Source organism: Nansenia antarctica (genome assembly GCF_963989245.1).
Source record: "Nansenia antarctica genome assembly, chromosome: 8".
NCBI classification, from domain to species: domain Eukaryota; kingdom Metazoa; phylum Chordata; class Actinopteri; order Argentiniformes; family Microstomatidae; genus Nansenia; species Nansenia antarctica.
Genome location: NC_137678.1, coordinates 44723796 through 44743504, shown reverse-complemented (window position 1 = coordinate 44743504; position 19709 = coordinate 44723796). Strand labels below are relative to the sequence as shown.

General features: G+C 45.0%; 1 protein-coding gene across 1 annotated transcript; it reads left to right on the top strand.

The window, feature by feature from the left end:
• Positions 1-460: 460 nt before the first annotated feature.
• plxnc1 (plexin C1) lies at positions 461-19529 on the top strand (the record flags this gene model as incomplete). The annotated part of the gene is made up of 27 exons (XM_080538397.1): positions 461-573; positions 698-838; positions 1813-1947; positions 2097-2197; positions 2620-2728; positions 4164-4205; positions 5484-5617; positions 6085-6261; positions 6892-6994; positions 7160-7339; positions 7894-8017; positions 8493-8597; positions 9865-9968; positions 10096-10137; positions 10236-10360; positions 10660-10861; positions 11514-11660; positions 13461-13629; positions 14140-14240; positions 15232-15307; positions 15727-15761; positions 15946-16041; positions 16780-16943; positions 17574-17721; positions 18141-18281; positions 18396-18470; positions 19425-19529. Exons 2-27 carry the CDS (start codon positions 761-763, stop codon positions 19527-19529), a joined length of 3018 nt encoding a protein of 1005 aa, XP_080394523.1. The 5' UTR covers positions 461-573; positions 698-760.
• Positions 19530-19709: the final 180 nt, after the last annotated feature.

The window sequence follows — 19709 nt, the reverse complement described above, 5'->3', positions numbered from 1 at the left end:
GACCCCAACGGTTCATCTATCGGATTTATGGTTAAGGTCATTAAGGACAGGGTTAAAAATGAGACATACATTCTGGCAGGAAAGACTCTGTATAATAGCAATACCTGCTTCAACTCGGATCATTTGGTATCCTTGCGAAATTCAGATGACTTAAATCAAAAGGGAGGTATATTTTCTGAATCAGACTCAGATCAGACAATTTCACAAATTAAAACCAGGACCGGGAGCATTCAGTTTGTGGACGGTTTCCAGATTAAATCTCACATTTATCTGTTCATGAGCCTGTCGTCTAAAGTTCGACTCGTTTGGCTAGAGAGCAAAACCAGTAAGACTTCTACATTCGCGTCGCTGAGAGGTGCAACGCTGAATTGCTGCGATGACAGAGAGCGCAGGGGTCTCCTGTCGTCCTCCGTGATTGTTGGTGACTCTGGGGGGCTCTGGGCAGGTGTGTTCACAGCGAATGGCAAGCATGACGACCCCTTCAACACTGCTCTGGCCATTTACAACATCACTCCGGTTACTGGGCCTGCAGGAGATGACCCAGACTTTTGCGCCAATAAAGACTGTGACACGGTTTGTGATATGATTATTATTTGATCAAATGTACCCCCGTATTCATCATTATCATAACTGAATTGTCAATTGCTGTGTGTGCATGTGTGCGTGTGCCTGCGTGCGTGCGTGCGTGCGTGAGTAGGGGGCAACTCAAGATGGGACCAGGCAGCTGAACCCGGTGGCAGTGGTGTTCAAATACAGCTCAATGACATCGGTCTTGGCAGTGAGGGTGAATTCCTGGCTAGTGTTCTTTATCGGGACTGGGAATGGACAACTCATCAAGGTGTGTCTATACTAATGGCATATAGCATCCTTTTCTCCTTTTCTCTTTCTCTTTCTCTCTCCCTCACTCCCTCTCCATTGTTCAGGCCTGTATTTTCCTTTCAGTCAAACATACAAACAAAAGCCCAAACTGTAAGCATTCAACACAATTACATTACACACTATTTTCTCCCAAACGTAGCTCACATGGCGATGGGAGGCAAAATGATCCTGGAGAAACTCCACAGTAACACTCTCCTAAGCACAATAGTCCCCTTCATGTTAGTCCTGTGGCAGAAACTCTAATAATCCTAGCAAATCCCCAGCAATGTTTATGTTTCTTACAGTAACAAATCAGCCATACAGCGCAAACTAACAATCGGTGTTTGTTTTTGATGCTCATTGGCTACGACTCATCATTATATATGAGAATAAAGTAGTTTCATATGGGATCAAACAGTGTTTCATGATGAGAAAGGAGGAGGTCTGAAATTACGTTCACAGCTACTGTGATTATTCACAGTTACAGGAGGGGTGAACCGCTTTAAGTGTTGCATGACCGTAGTTTGACCGTGTTTGGCACCTCGTGACGTTAGAATTATAAGGTTCTATCTCCATTTTGGTCAAAATTGAGTTTTTAGTTAGTAATTAATCAAATACAAAGGTTCCATCTCACAAAACATAATGGAATGTAAAAACTTTGACTCTAAAGGCCAATGCAGTGAATGCACACGGCGTGCGATTTCGTCGCACCGCCGAATTCGATTCCATTGTTTTGAATGAGACCCAATGAGACAATGCACACGGTGTGCGATGCGATATTGTCGCACGACAACATTCGATTCTCCATTCACATTCATTCATTCATTGGTGTGAATTGAGAATCGAATGTTGTCGTGCGACAAAATCGCACGCCGTGTGCATTGGCCTTTATAGTGCGAGCAGGTCGAGGGTCAGATGGTAAGAAAGTAGTAACGCTTCTCTTTCTTGTGTCAGCTTGCTGTGGACAAGGCCTTCAAGCCCGCCTGTCCCAGCGTGCTTTACAGGGCAGATGATGACCGCAGTGTGTTTCCCAAGATGCACCTGGACCCAGTGGACCGCAAACACGTGTACATAGCACTGAGGAACCAGGTGAGTTCTGCTTCCTGTCTCGTCAGACACATACCACAGCCCCGAGGCAATGCTAACCACATACAGCACAGACCCCAGAACCTTGTGTGTGTGTGTGTGTGTGTGTGTGTGTGTGTGTGTGTGTATGTGGGCGCACGTGTGTGTTCTAGATGAGGCGTGTCCCTGTGGCTCAGTGCGGTACACACAAGACTCTGACGGACTGCTGGGCTGCAAAGGACCCCTTCTGTGGCTGGTGTGAGTCTGAGGACAGGTCAGTCACACACACATTCTTAACCCTCCTCAGCACGACCAAATGCGTCTTATGTAAAGCTGTCTTTCTCCTACAGTAGTTTTAATTTGTAGAATCAACATATCAGCTGTATGTATGAAGAAACGTAGTGCCCATACCGATTACCGATTCTGTATGTTTTGATAATGTACTCAGGGTTTTTTGCAGGACAAACCATATTTCTTCTTTGAAAAGTCATTCACCAGGCACATGTATTTTTGGACTGATCAAACAGATAGCTCACCGATTTCTGTGTTCACCGCTGACAACATGCCACTTAACAATAACAATGGCGTGACATAACATTTGCTGTGAATATACTTTGTGTAGACACAAATGTGTCTCTTTCTCATTTACTAAGTCTAAACCTCCTGCTTGGTCTAACCCCATGTGGGCTGTTCTAGATGCACCTTTCAGGATGAATGCCATGCTTCCCTCTGGCTCTCCATCCCCAAGGACTCCAGTCTGCAGAGGATGGTGTCTTACCAAGTGGAGAAAAGCAGCAGCGGACAGGTAAACGGGAGCAAGGTCTCTCATTGGTTGGTTAGACAGTTCACTCACCCCCCTTGGCCACATCTGCATTACTACATCATGTACTGATTGAGAGATTGAGGCGGAGTTGAATATGGTGTGTACTGACCCATCACTCTAACTCTCTCTCTCTCTCTCTCTCTCTCTCTCTCTCTCTCTCTCTCTCTCTCTCTCTCTCTCAGGAGATCACGCTAACTGTCGAGACCCACCTGAGTGTATCAGGATCAGGGACTCCCACCCTTGCGTGTAACTTCAACCGTGTCCTGTGTGACCAAACAAGCCCCGCCCCAGTGTTCCCACGTTGCTCCTGCAGGTTCCCCAGCGACCTGCTCCCTGCCGAGGGTCAGTGACCTTTGACCTCTCCGGAAGACAACCAAAGCCTATTCTGTTTAGGATTTCTCAAGGAATATTTTTCTCCTTAGCACTAATGTGGAGATCAGCAATCCCCTAACCCAAACCTATTCTCAACCATGCACTGTGTAGACTCAAAGCTGACTCTGAACCAGAACTAGGCTAACCTCCTAAACGTAGTTTAAGAACAAGAACATACAGCTTTACCCCTCCTGTGAAATACAGTAAATAAGCTTCATATGCTAAATGGTCTTTATTCTGTTCATGCTCACAGGCCTGGAGGTCACCATGAGGATACGAGTGGGGAAAGGGAATTGGATTGAAAAACTGATGCTAACTAACTGCTCAGTCGTCATTGGACAGCCTACCGCTGCTCTGTAAGTCAGATGGGCAGGATGTGGAGAAATCCCACTTGGGCCATTTCCTTTTAATGCTGACCACACTGCACCTTCATACAGTAGTAGTGATCTACAGTCATTTGTACACTACGGATTTGAAAGTGCAGATATGATTGCATTAAATGAGAATCAGAATCAGAATCAGAATTGCTTCTATTACATCCAATGTACAGGTACACAAACAAAAATTATTTGGCTTTAGTTTCTTCAACATTGGCAACCTTGTGTGTGTGTGTGTGTGTGTGTGTGTGTGTGTGTGTGTGTGTGTGTGTGTGTGTGTGTGTGCATGTACATGTGTGCGCACGTGTGTGCTTTTTATGATGTATCTGTGTTCCACTCAGGTGCTCTCAGTGCATCACTGCTGGGTGTAGCTGGACAAATCAGGCCTGCTCCTGGGCACCTAGAAAGGTTAACACAGGGCCTGTACAGGTAAGACACACACACACACACACACACACACACACTCCTGTACAGGTAGATACACTCTTGTGTGTGTGTCATGGTCAATATTCACAATGCACCAACATGACATTTTGTCAACCTTCATTGCCACACACACCTAACTCCTTCAACTCTGTCTGAGCAACTGAAACCTTCCTGTCACACATCCTTCCTGTGTCCGTCTCTGTCTCCTTTTCATGAACACACTCTCTCACTTCCTTCCTTAGGAGGATCTCTGCAAAAGTGACTCATCAGGGATGAACTACTCTGTAAGTCCACCCCTCTGCTCACTTATCTTTCCTTTTTAATCAGCATCTTAGCAGCTCGCATTTTCATTTTGGGGAAGTGGAAGATGAGAAAAGGGAACTGTGTGTGTGTGTGTGTGTGTGTGTGTGTGTGTGTGTGTGTGTGTGTGTGTGTGTGTGTGGCATGTGTAGAATTTCTCTGAAGTTCTCCAGGCTATCAGAGAACAAAAAGGACCTGATGGGATCCCAGCTGAGATCCTGAAGCTTGGGCGGGGGGGGGGGGGGGGGGGGCATAGCTCTTCACACAACAACAGATCCCAACAGAAACTGAAATAATTGCTCAACTCCTATCTCCTACCCCCAACCAAATTGAGCAAGCATCTTCATCTACTGTACTTGTACTGACAAGTGTTTTCCATAATGTCACAAGAGCAAAGCCTCCTTGTGTAAGGTCGACTCTGAGAGTGAATTAAAGTGCAGCACAAGTTTCGATCACACTGCACTGTGCATCAGCTTATTTATACAGTGTGACATGACGCATCTTGAATTTGGTGAACAAAAAAGTGTGTCTTTGGTGACGGTGAAAGGTTCCTGTTTTTCATGGGGTTAGGTGTCAGAGCCCACTTACCATAAGTGTACAATTATATATACAAGTAAGTGTTGGAATTAATCATTCCACGAATGCATGATCCTTACAAGTTGTACCTCGTTGTAAAGGTGACTAATCAGGCTTTCCAACGATATAAAATACAATACCAATTGGTATTTTTAAACAGGAGGAATAATCGACCGAAATAACGTTTCCGAACGTTTTAGTTTATACAGTTTATATATACAGTATATGTATATATACGAAAGGTCCATGCCTCTCTTGTAAAGATATTGTATCTCAAATGAGACTGACCTTGAGGAATAACTGAAGAAGTTTGTGAATAGAATCTTTGTCCCTGATGGAATAGGCACCACTCTGTTCACTGTGGACAGTGGTGTAAGTCCATCAGACGACTTTGCCGAAGGGACAGAACTCATGACTGATCTCATGACTGATCTCTGCAGCGTTGTTGTAGCGTTGTTGTAGCGTTGTTTCATACTGTTCGTTATATCAGAAAACAATTTCTAAATTCCATCAGTCAACTATTTTTGTTGTCTTGTTATTTTCACAAAGTCATTGTAGGAAGTTTTCCGAACCAAACCTGGATCCCCAAACGAGTAAGCCAAGAGAGAGATATTTACTGTATAGTATATGCAATGATTTGCAACTGTCCTCATCAGAGATGTTTTCTCTGTGCGTGTCTATGTAAGGAGCCAATCATCTCCTCCATCACACCCAGTGTCCTGTCCTTCTATGGGAGGAACCACGCCCTGATGACTGGCCAGAACCTGGGTCATGTGACCAGGGTGCGGATCCAAGGGAACATGGACTGCAATCCAAAGGAGTGAGTGAACATAAAGATACACCATTGGACAGTGTTCAGTCTCTTATACAAACGTGATGTGCTGCTCACATGCACACACATCAAAGCCCAGCCCTAAGGCCATGTTCTTCTTCTTCTTCTTCTTCTTCTGCTTCTTCTTCTTCTTCTTCTTCTTCTTCTTCCTCCTCTTCTTCTGCTGCTGCTGCTGCTTCTTCTGCTTCTTCTTCTTCTTCTTCTTCTTCTGCTTCTTCTTCTTCTTCTTCTTCTTCTTCTTCTTCCTCCTCTTCTTCTGCTGCTGCTGCTGCTTCTTCTGCTTCTTCTTCTTATTATTATTATTATTATTATTATTATTATTATTATTATACTATTGTGGAAGAATGAGAATGTATATGTTCGTATCTGACTCTCTAATGTTGATATCCGCCTATGGTTTTTTGTCTGACCTGATAATGACCTGTATGTCCCTAACCCTAACCCTACATGGTCAGGTCGCCTGTGTTGAACCACACTGGGACCAGCCTGACCTTCCACATCCCCAGCGGGGATAAGGGCGTGGCCAGAGTGTGTGCCGTAGTGCCAGACGGTCGTTGTCTCGGCACGGCCAGTCTCACCTACCGGTCCTCCCCGTCCTGCACCGGGCTGAAACCAACCAGCACCTGGGCTAGGTATGAGTACACACACACACACACACACACACACACACACAGGCAAGCGCACACACACAGGCACGCACACACACACACACAGGCACACAGGCATGTGCACACACACACACACACACAGGCACGCGCGCACACACACAGGCACGCACACACACACACACACACACACACACACACACACAGGCACGCGCACACACACACACACAGGCATGCGCACACACACACACACACACAGGCACGCGCACACACACACACACACACACACACAGGCACGCGCACACACTCACACACACACACACACACACACACACACACAAACACACACAATAGTAATGAATTGCATTTGTATAGCCCTATTTCCCATTGGGGCAGAGCTGTGCAGTAGTACAGAGGCCTGCCAGTAATTAAAGCCAGGGGGTCTGATGGGGAAAGATAGTGTGGTACTTCTCAGAAGTCTCTGCATGCAACAGTGCTACAAATACCTGTTTCAGTTCTCTCTTTTTCTCATCTGTGCCAACAAAGTCTGACATGTCTTCCTCTTCTGCTTTGGTATCAGCACTGGGGGATGAACCATGTTTCTCTAAGCCCTCCTCTGATTGGTTGTTTTCTTCTTCTCTCCGCCATGACCCTCAGTGGGAAGAGGAGGATCATGGTCCTGGGCTCACAGCTGGAGTTTGTGGAGGGCGTCGTGCATGGCCACGCCCCTCAGAAGATCATCGCCAACTACAGCAATGGGGTGGGCATCCAAACACACGCTACCATACAGACCATACTAAACTATCACTTTCTTAAAGCGTGCTATAGAAACCTGAGCTAAGCCCATTTCTAATATGACTTTGTGTCTCTCTCTTATGTCTCTGTCTCTTATGTCTCTGTCTCTTATGTCTCTGTCTCTTTACAGAATCTGTCGTACCTCACACCTCCTTATGATAACATAGAGAAGCCGGTGACAACCAACGTGTCTGTGAGAGTGGCCAACCAAACCCTGGTGTGCTCATCCCTGCTCACCTACCACCCTGACCCCCACTTCACCAGCTTCACCTCCACTAAGGCGGGGAACAGCCTACGGGTCACCATACAGGTAGGATACAGAGAGAGAGACAGACAGACAGACAGACAGACAGACAGGTAGGACAAAGATAGAGAGAGACAGACAGGTAGGATAAAGACAGAGTGAGACAGACAGACCGACAGACAGGATAAAGAGAGAGAGAGAGACAGACAGGATAAAGATAGAGAGAGAGAGACAGACAGATAGGATAAAGATAGAGACAGAGACAGACAGACAGGATAAAGATAGAGAGAGAGAGACAGACAGGATAAAGATAGAGAGACAGACAGGTAGGATAAAGATAGAGAGACAGACAGGTAGGATAAAGATAGAGAGAGACAGACAGGTAGGTAGGAACTTGACAATACCCGTTCTCTTTCACTTCTTTTCTTCTCTCCATTTCTCTTCTCTTCACTTTCATTGTCTCTCTCTCTCTCTCTCTCTCTCTCTCTCTCTCTCTCTCTCTCTTTCTCTCTCTCTATTTTTCTTTCTCTCTCACTCTGGCACACATCCACTGAAGCACACGTATACACATGTACAATAATACTATTAATAATAAAGTGTGTTCTGTCTTTTAATTTCAGAAAAAGTCTGACCTGCTGAACATCACCAAAGCAGAGATCAGGGTTGTGGGTGTAAACGGGGAGGAGGAGTACGAGTGCGAGTTGATCGGCATAGAGACCAGCAGTGGGACCGACTCTGTCACCTGTGACATTCGATACAAACAACCGCCAATAAAGTCTCTACGGGTACATTTCTTATTCAGCTGAAAACCTGAATGGTTTAAAAAAAAAAAAATGTTTTAACAAAGGACTCCTTTACCATTTCTCCCCCCCCTTTTATCAGTAGCTCAGGAAAACTGTCCTTGGAAAAGTGCCCGAACCATCTAAAAACACATCACACTGTTCTTGTTTATCAGATAACATTTGGAAACGTCACAATAAACCTTGTGAATCCCAAAACTCTCCTCTCCCTCCTGGCAATCCTTGTCGTCATACCTTTCATTATCATAGGTGAGTATTTTAGGATATTTTAATGAAGTGTCATGATGGGCTTGTTGTTCTGTGTTCGACTGTGTGTTAGAGACGCTGGCAACCCACCCAAACCGTGTCGTGACCGGGTGGGTTGGATAGGGCAGCTTGTGTCAGGTGGGGGTTTGTGAAACATGTCTGTCTGTGTGCAGCTGTGGTGTTATGGTTCTACCGGAACAAACAGAGGACACTCACCGAGAAAATGAACGAGCAGCTCGAACTGCTCGAGGCCGACGTCCGAAACCAGATCAGACAAGGTTAGTTGTCATGGTCACGCCAGCCTCTTATTCACACACACACACACACACACACACACACACACACACACACACACACACACACACACACACACACACACAGAATTTCACACATTCAAACACATGTTTCTGACTACATGGGGATCATGACAGTTGGTTTTGTAGAGGGGACCTATGTCTCCCTTTCACACACACAGACTATATATATATATTATATATTTTTATTTATTTATATAAATAAAAACTCTGTTGTTGGAACTCAAAACAAGAGTGAATACCAACAGGAGAATTAGTGCGTCAGATAAGCTCATATATGGAAGGTATTGTGCATTTTATGACTAAAGCATGAAACTTTCTACAGTGTTTCTATAGACTGTAAACTTCTATAGACTGTAAACTAGACATGGAACCACTTCAGATTTGACCTCTGGTGTCAGGTAGACTCTAGAATGGTCATACAATGATAAAAATTATTTTTAAAAATAATAAAGTGAAAAGAAAAGAAAAAATAATATATACAGTATATATAAATATATAATTTAAACTTTATTTTTTATTTTTCATTTTTTAAAATGTTCCTTAGAATGATAATAATATATCATATTATACTATAGAATGATAGAATGATCATAGAATGATCAAAATGATACAAAATAATAAACTGAAAAAAAGAAGAAAAAAGAACATAGTATACTATTAATAACTATTAATCACTTTATTTTATTATTGCAGTTAATGGAAGTTCTAGATTGCACAGTTAAATTCTAGAATGATTTGCAGAAATATTTTACTCCTGAAAATTAGTGACATTTCTTTAGAGTCTACCTGACGCCAGAGGTCAAATCTGAAGTGGTTCCACGTCTAAAAATGAAGTTTACAGTCTATAGAAACACTGTAGAACGTTTCATGCTTTAGTCATAAAATGCACAATTGTTATGCCTATCAGCCTCACTAAATACACTGTTTAGCATTGGCAATTTTGCCAGATTTTACTTGGGCGCTACCCACATAATCAGCTGTGCTGCTCATCCCACAAATGCATGATCCTTACAAGTTGGACATCATTGTCAAGGTAAACAAACAGGCTTTCCAACGATATCAAATACAATGCCAATTAGCATTGTAACAACAGAGAAATAATCGACCAAACCTGAGTTTATATATAACACCTTTATTTACCCAGAGAAGATACTGGAGGGAAAGTATACACACACTCATGTAAGGCAGCACACACACTTTCATGCCTCCCAACCCTCTTGTTCTCCAGGTTTTGTTGACCTGCAGACAGACAAGTCCGAAATGATTGAAAACGTCGGAGCCATCCCTTTCTTGGACTACAAGCATTTTGCCTCCAGAATCTTCTTCCCCGACGTACGTATGAGCTGGAAACAGAGTAGCACTTTGAACATGTTCCGTGTGACGCAGAGACGGGTCGTCACTTCTTACAGTTTGATCCTATTCCATCCTATGTCTCCGTCTGATCCTGTTCGGTTTCCAGGGTGGACCTGTGATGACGTCATGCATCAACGACATCGGTCAGGTGAGTCTGAATGTCTGAATGACTTCGTCTGGGACCGTTGGGCAATGCGGTTGTTACGGCGACAGAACCTTCAGCAGCCGCGTGTCTCCTGTGGTCAGGACGGAGTGGCGGTGCAGCCCGACGAGAGCTGCCGGGCCCTGGCCAGACTGATCCAGAACCAGCTGTTCCTCACCTCGCTGGTCCACGCTATGGAGGAGCAGAAGACCTTCACCGTCAAGGACAAGTGAGTCCTTGTCCTCAGCCTCGAGCCCGAGAACACTAAGCCACGGTTCTGATGTAGAGGCGGGTCAGGTGTGGGTGTCATTCTGGTACACCAGAGTTATTTCTCAGGTGTAGTAGTGGTGAGATCTGTGTGTGTCATTTCTCCCAGCTGTGCGGTGGGTGTAGTTCATGTGCAGTAAAGGTGTGTGCGTGTGTGTGTGTGTGTGTGTGTGTGTGTGTGTGTGTGTGTGCGTGTGCGTGCGTGCGTGTGCGTGTGTGTTGTGTGTGTGTGTGTGTGTGATGTGTGTGGTGCGTCTCCAGGTGTGCGGTGGCGTCTCTGCTGACCGTGGCCCTGCACGGTGACCTGCCCTACCTGACCCAGGTGATGGAGGTCCTGCTGAGGGCTCTGATGGACCACCCCAGCAACACCACCAACACCAAACTCATGCTGCGACGCACGGAGTCCATCGTGGAGAAGCTCCTCACCAACTGGATGTCCATCTGTCTCTACGGCTTCCTCAGGGTCAGTCTGTCTGTCTGTCCATCCGTCTGTCCGTCTGTCTGTCCGTCCGTCCGTCTGTCTGTCCGTCCGTCCGTCGTTCCACATCTCTCTAACACAGCTTCATCGGGCGGTTTGTCGTGACGTGTACCGTAGGCGCCGTGTCACTTTTGTTTAGTTCACGACACGTGTCGTTTTGTCTCCGCAAGTCAACGTACATGTGTATGTGTGCATCAGGGGAGGCTGGTGGAGGTAGAAATTGGAGGACGGGCTCATTGTAACGCATGGAACGGGATGACGAATTTCTTATTCCATCCCATGCGTAGCAATGAGCCCGTCCTCCGATTTCTGCGGCCACCAGCTTCCCCTGGTGTGCGTGGACAACATGGATATAAAAATAAAAAAAAACATAATTCCTCCTTCTAGTATTTATGACTGCCAATGGCCCCTGGCCCGAGCATAGATACATTTTTCCTGTGATGAACGATGGATAGATGATTCAAATGTATTTGTGGTAAGTCGCTTTGGATAAAGGCGTCTGCTAAATGTAAATGTAAATGTATGTTTGTAACTTCTATGGTACCTGACTGAATGTGAGTCCATGGATGGTGCCTACTGTTTGTTTGCATGTGTGTGTTAAACTATGTGTGTGTGTGTGTGTGTGTGTGTTCTCCAGGAGAGTGTGGGCCAGCCCCTGTTCCTGCTGGTGTGTGCGCTGACCCAGCAGATGCATAAGGGCCCGGTGGACTCAGTGACAGAGAAGGCTCTGTACACACTCAACGAAGACTGGCTACTGTGGCAGGCCCAGGAGTTCAGCACTATGGTACGCACACGCACGCACACACACACGCACACACGCACGCGCGCACACACGCATACACACATACACACACAGACACGCACGCACGCACGCACACACACACACACACACACACACACACACACACACACACACACACACACAGGGGCAAATGGTGAGGAAGGTATTTGGCAGGAAAAGGAAGTTAGTATGTGGTTAAAAAAACACTCAAACACTGTGCAAAAAAACTGTTTATTGCGAGCTTTCGGTCATATATGATAGAAATATGATTACTGCAAAAATGCACCAAATCATTCTGTTTTGAATGTGTTCTTCACAGTTTTGAACACAGTGTGTTAACATTGGAAAAACAGGTTGCAAATACATAGTGTTTTGCAGGTGTCGGAGTTTGAATGAGAGAAGTGTTATGGATTTTGGAGAACGTGGTCATTGATGCATTGTGTGTGAAAGCAGCAATGTAAAAATCACAGAGAAAGAGTCACAGTTTGGCCCACATGGACTTCTGCTTTGCTGACTGGATGAAGAGTTGTGACTCTGACTTCAGTATTGCACACTGTGACTTAGCGACCGTAAAAAACTGTAATAAAATGATACACACCAAACAGATCTGCAGTTTTCAGCTATATTTCAATACACACACAACTCAATTTCAATGATAAAGACTCACACTACTGTACATATTCTTCCTTAGATTATGCTAGTTAGTGTCTCTTTACGCGACCGTAAAAAACTGTAACTGTGCTAGGACAATGAATTATGTAAGATTTCATGACGCTTTCCTTAGAGTTAGAGTCCCCATGATGAGTCTTTATCGTTATCTGAGGCAGTGTCTTGGTATCTGTTTTGTGGTTGATGGAGGTTGGAAACTGGTGGTTTCCATATCTTTTTTTTTTTTTTTCTTGGTTTCCGTATGTCTAAAAATGTCAGGAAACATGAATATGGCTGAATATGGCTCAGATAAAATCTCATTATGAATTTACGAACAACTTAAATCTGGAATGGACCTAGAGAGCCTCTGTAAGCCTAACCAGTTTTCAACCCAGTAGGCCCCGATGCTGCACTGAGATACATATACCATAGTTTTCATCACACAGGGTAATGAAGTGTTTGTCACAGGAAAGAGAAAACACAACACATCATCTCTCTCTCTCTTTCTCTCTCTCTCTCTCTCTTACCCACTGATCCAGATTCAGATGGCGGTTAGCCATGGCGGTGAGACAGCCTTGGCGGTTCTTTCTGAATAATTCCATTTTTAGAAACAAGTCTCTACTCTTTCATTTCTGCGACCTGCTGCATACAGTTAGGCTGCATTTACACCGTGGCGTACACGCTTTGGTTACAGTAAACAGAAGGCCGGCACTTGCAATGGACGCGAACGAGACAGAAACTATCCCTTTTATATATATTATAATATAAAGGCATTGCTTTCCGAAGTATGTTTAGAGGTCCACAAAATATTGTGCACATTTTAAGACGGAGAAGAAAGAGGACTTCACTGTCTTCAAATGTCATCAAGACATGCGAAGACCGCCGTATTTTCAATGACGGGCGAATCGGAATAGAGAGTTATATACAGTATGCGACCTGCCTAGTTAGATCGTGGTCGAAATGACACACACACCAGACTCGTATCTGATTGAGTCCCGTATGAGAGGCCTGGATTGGATGGGAGAATATCCGATTCAAATAGGCTTTTTTTACTGGTTACACGTACATGTTACATATCCGATCTGTGCCACATGTGAACAAACATTAGGAATTGTGTCACTTCTACCTGGCGGTGTACTCACCTATTCCCCCCAGAGGCTGAAGGTGCTGTTTGAGGTGGACACAGATGGGAAGGTCAGTGAGCCTCTGGAGGTCAGCGCCCTCAGCTGTGACACGGTGCAGCAGGTCAAGGAGAAGATCCTCCTGGCCTTCAAGACCAAGTTTGGCTTCCCCTACAACACCCCGCTCAGGGAGCTCCACATCCGTGAGTAGAGACGTCCATCATCACTACTGGATCAGATCGATACAGGCCTCGTCACACACACACACACACACACGCGCGCGCGCGCACACACACACGTACATCACACGCACATCGCACGCACACACGCACGCGCACACACATCACATCACACACACATCACACACACACATCACACACACACATCACACGCACACACACACACACACACCTTTACTGCACATGAACTACACCGCACAGCTGGGAGAAACAACATACACAGATCACACCACCACTACTACTACTACCCTGAGAAATACGTTGTACCAGAATGACCCCGCGTGAGGCATGAGGCGTTCATAGTGTGGGATGAGTGTGCCCTTTTTCTAACGACTGGAAGCTGTACACACTCACAGGAACAGCTCGTAAGTCTGAACACACTCACTGGACACACTCACAGGACACACTCACTGGACACACTCACAGGACCAGCCTGTCAGTCTTAACTACCACCACGTCTCTCTCCCTCTGTAGAGTGCGAGACGGCCGGCACGTTCGTGTCTCTGATGGAAGTGGACGCCACCTCGGAGGTCCTAGGGGGCGTGACCATGCTCAACACGCTCAGCACGCTCAAGGTACGCTAGCCGTCATCCTACCGACAGGAAACAAGGATAAGCTCGCGTTTTTTGGGTCCTTGTTATCGTCTCCTATCGTCACCTACCTAGCTAACTATCTAGTAGATGAACGAAAAAAAGAGGTTATATTATAGAATGAGTTGCTTAATGTTTAACAAACCACGAGTACAGAGAGTAACCAGGGTATTGTTGAAAGTGAATCCTTCCGTAAGCACTGCTTACGTCTGTAGCGGTCTGAAGGCAACAGGAGGGGATTAGCTCTGTACGAGGCTAGCTGTCAGCTGTCTGTCACAAGGCTGAACCAGATTAACCCCAAATGAGATTAAAACCCATTAGTCTCACTAGTCAACATGACTGCGTTTATTATGCTCTAACTGAATGGAAGGAGTGTGTCCACGGAAGCATGTAAAAACGTACTACCAGTCGTTAGCATATATATAAATAAAACAATATGACCAGATGTCAAAGATGGAATTTACCGGATGATCTATTATGGAGAGTACTTGACGATGTGATTGTCAATGAAATTCATCCTCAAAACTATACCCTTCTTATTCTATGGTTTTATTAATCGTTATACATCATTTTATTATAATACCATCTAAATGCCAAGTAAAACTCGTATTACACTTTGTTCACGTCGTGGTTCATGTGTGGAACAATTTTGAAGCTCACCAAAGTGGGTCACTTTTGCTTGCGTTTGATATTATGGCGGTATGGCAGATCGACAGTGCTAGGCCCACTAAACCACATATTTGTTAGATTTTTCATGGTCAATGTGTGTGTGTGTGTGTGTGAGAGAGAGATTCCTGAAACTAGACATCCTAACCTATGTACTGAACATTGTATGTCAATCTGTAGTGAACCCCCCAAAATGTTGACCCCCAATGTCACACTTTGGCCCCCTCATTTATGGAATGACCCAGATATTGGGAGCTGTGTGCTACCATGTGACTGTAGTGTGTCCCTCTGTCCGTCCGCCTGTCTGCAGGTACCAGATGGAGCGTCCATCAAGGTGCTCTCTAGGACGCCCCACCGCCCACTGAGCCCCCAGGGAAGCCTGAAAGGTGAGGGTGCTTCCTGGAGACCTTGTCCACCCAGTTCATGCTGCATTAGACGTTAGTGAATAAAAGGTGGGGGATGGGGGGTCAACGCTTATGACAATAATAATAATAATAATAATAATAATAATAACCTTTATTTGTATAGCACTTTTTCTGCAAATGTTGTAGCTCAAAGTGCTTTTAACGCACAGGATGACACGCGCACGCATGCATACATGCACAGGACTCACCATAGACTAAATATAGTGTGCAACGGGTGTTAGTTCCTTGTATAGTTGCTGCAATGTGAGATTGTCGCAAGCACACAAGCTGAAAAACCACTCTGAGATAAGCAGTCAGGAAACAGGAAACATTTTTTTTTAGAGAAGTTCTCAGTTTACAGTCCTGATGGTGACCTGATATTCTGTCTTTTTTCGTTACAGATGATCACAACTTCTCCACAAAATACTTCCACCTGGTAAGGTTCCATCATCGATTACACATGCATGCAAATTACTTTATGGAGTGTGGATTACGGTATCCAGTCAGTTCTATTCATCGTATTTCTAAAGTATAGGCACAAAACTCTAATCATTGAATTTGGTTATGGCCCTCGTGGTGTGTGTTGGATTGGATTGACTAAAGGAGCTCTTTGACCCCAGATTGACCCTGACGTTGACCAGGACCACAAGAAGCACCCAGAGAGGAAGAAGCTGAAACTGAAGGAAGTGTACCTCAACAAGCTGCTCTCCACTAAGGCAAGAGAAACTCTCCTGCCACATCCTGTTCTGCCTGCCTGCCACACCCAGCATCTCAGTTTGACACTTGTACTCTGACAAATGGTTAACTGAAAGATTGAAATCTCTGACATCTCTGGTTTGTGGTTGGGTGCCTAGTGAGTACATATACCAGGATGGATGAACGTTTAACTTAGTGGAAGCATTTCATGGTAGTTGTCCATGTGAAATCCAGCATACAAAGTGGCGGTGTACCCAATACTCCTAACTACAACTGGTGTCTTTCCTTTCTCTTCTTTTCCTTATGGCCTCAGCTGCGGAAAGAATTGATAGGTGCTGAATATGACTATATACGTATATTATCATTATAACCAGTGGCTTGCTTTGGACCCAGGTTGAGAATGTCAGTGCAGTTCAGGGGAAGTGTACCACATGACCATTAGTCACTTTTCAGTTTCCATGGCCACAGAGTCTTGCACATTTAGGCTCTATTTTAACGGTGTAAAAAAAACAGTCTGTGTCTGAAATATGAGTGCTGCTTTCAAGGGGCATATTTTTCAACACACATGATAGCTCTTCACACCTGCTTATTGCCATGAACACATCTCTATTTACCTCTACTCGACCCACTAAAGCGCAGTGGTATTTTTCATCTATTACCGGCGGCACAAATTGCAAATACGCCTGCATTTGGACTTGTTTGTTTTGCGCCAGCTGAAAATAAGAGTTCCACATGACCATACTTCCCCAATGTCTCAGGTTGCTGTGCATTCGTTCGTGGAGAACCTCTTCAGAACCATCTGGGGAACGCCCAATGGCGTCGCCCCGCACGCAGTCAAGTTCTTCTTTGACTTCCTGGACACGCAGGCGGAGAACAAGAAGATCGGTGACCCTGAGGTGTTACACATCTGGAAAACCAACAGGTATGGGTTTAGAAACCACGGTGGACCCTGACACCACGGCTGTTTGAATGCCTTTAAAATGTGATGTTCCATCCTTCGTTCCTCAATGTAATCACTGATTTTGAGTGGGTTGGATTGGCCGAAGGAATTGGGCCTTAATCTTTGTTTGCAGGATGGTTCACATTGTGACAGCAGCTGGTGAAACCGGAAACAAGTCGGCAACCAATCAAAATGTTCAAATGACTTTTATTCAGAAAAAAGCGTTGTTGAAAATCAACGACACACTCGCTAGTCAAGCCAAAATATTGCATAGCAATGGATTCTGTGAGTAATCCCCACTACTCTCCACTAACTAGGTAGTAGTGGGAATTACTCTCCGAATCCTTTGCAATGTTTTGGCTTGACTAGCGAGTTTGTCATTGATTTTCTACAACGCACATTTTTCAGAATGAAAGTCCATCGGTTGGCGACTTGTTCCCGGTTTCACCAGCTGCTGTCACATTTTGCAAAGGTGTCCCTTATCAGTTATGGTCAGGGAAAAGAGAATTTGACGTTCTTGATGCTAGTTTTGAAAAGTCGATGAGTTGTGATTTAGAAAAACAATCTCCTGCTAAGATGTGTTTACTCTTCCTGGCTCCTCCCCCTTCCCAGCCTGCCTCTGCGTTACTGGGTGAACATCCTGAAGAACCCCCAGTTTGTGTTTGACATGGAGAAGACCCCACACCTGGACGGCTGTCTGTCCGTCATCGCTCAGGCCTTCATGGACTCATTCTCATTGGCTGAGACACAGCTGGGCAAGGTGGGCGGGACCACTCATCTGACTGCCACAGGATAGAAACGGATACACCTCGTGAGCTTAGAATGATAAGGTTCTATCTCCGTTTAGGGTAGTTCAGAGATATTGAGCGTCAAAGTTTTTACATTCCATTATGTTTTGTGAGATGGAACCTTTGTATTTTATTAATTACTAACTCAAAAATGTCAACATTTTAAAAATAACACCACACAGGCATTAATAAACACCTAATGGATCAGATTATGTAAAAAACTAAATTTTGATAAAAATGGAGATAGAACCTTATAATTCTAACGTCACTGCTGGTTGTTAATCTATGGATAGTTTATGAAGTATTTAGCCCTAGCAGACAGTGACAGATAGTTGACAGATCTAAACCCTGACCTTCTCTCTCTCTCTCTCTCTCTCTCTCTGTGTTCCAGCATGCTCCCACTAATAAGCTCCTGTATGCCAAAGACATCCCCCAGTACAAGCAGGAGGTAAAGGCCTACTACAAACAGGTCCGGGACCAGCCACAAATCACCAGCTCAGAGTTCAAGAGTTTCCTGCTGGAGGAATCAAAGGTACCACCCCCCCATGATGTTTTTATTTTCTTTCTTTCTTTTTAGGGCTTTTATGACTCAAATATATACCATAATAGAAAAGCGGAAGGGATAATAATGTTTTCTTTTTTCCAGAAACATGAAAACGAGTTCAATGAATCAGCTGCCCTTCGTGAACTCTACCGATACATGCAGCGATACTTTGATGAGGTACGTTCTCTCTGTTCTCAGTCTCTCTTCTTCACCTCCCACGCCAATCTCCTCTTTAGCAGTCTTTCCCCATAACCTTCACACTTCAGGAGACCCAACTGGCTTGTCTAATCACTGACACCAGGACTAAACATCCTCGGCGTGTGTGTGTTTGTGTATAAGTGTGTGTGTGCGCGTGCGCATGTCTAAAAAGCTGTGGCAAGGGCGAGAAACACATCCTCCTCCGTTTCTGTAATGATGTGATGTGTTTGTTATGCAGTGGGTTTCACTTCCTGTTATCTCGGGCTGGTTTGACTGTGAAGAGTCACTGTGCGGGACTACATATAGCTATGGCCATAACAATGCATGCATTAGGTTTATACACACTGAAACCCGGGCCACACCGGATACCACTACCTCATCTGCAACCGTAACAGTAACCTGTTAATACGGGCGCCGAAATGACGCACACGTGCTTCTGAGGTAGAGTTATGTGGTGTGGCCCAGGCTTGGTGGTGTGCAATTAGCTTCCACCGCCTGTTTGTGTTGTTGCCACTATCTGACGTGTACGAACCAGTGTTCATTTTGGCAGGCTTTTTAGTCACTTAGTCTTTGGTGTTTAGATGAAGATGCACACCAGTTCGAGTCACTCCAAGTCACCTCCATTTTTCTTAGTTCCAGTTCCAGTTGATGAAAACTGAAAACATTCCAGTGCAGTCTCAGTCCACAAAAACTCCAAAACATTTCAGTCGAGTTTTAGTCGCTGACTACGGCTAGACTAAAATGTTTTGTGTTTTTTGTGGACTGTAACTAAGAAAAATGGAGGTGACTTGGTGTGACTAGAACTGGCGTGCATCTTCATCTAAACACCAAAGTGACTAAAAAACCTGCCAAAATTAACGAACCACTAAAGTGAGCCTTGAGCTCCCTTCAAAAAGAGATGGATGTCTGACTCTGGTGGTTTTCTGTTCCCAGATCAAGCTGAAGCTGGATCAGAACGGCGCCCCTGCTGAGCTGAAGGAGCAACTGCAGCATGTGATGGGCTTGTTTGGTGGTGTGGGGAGCTGTTCCTGGGACTGAGCTCCCACACGCTTAAGCCCACCGGTGTTGTAAGGACTGCTGCACACCCTGCCTGTGCGATTCACAGACGATATGGCCACAGGACAGGCTTTCTGTCACCTACCTTTCAGGTCAGTGCAGGAGAAGGAAGGAGACATGGTCACTGTACAGACTCCTACACAACAGTACGGGTTCAAACTT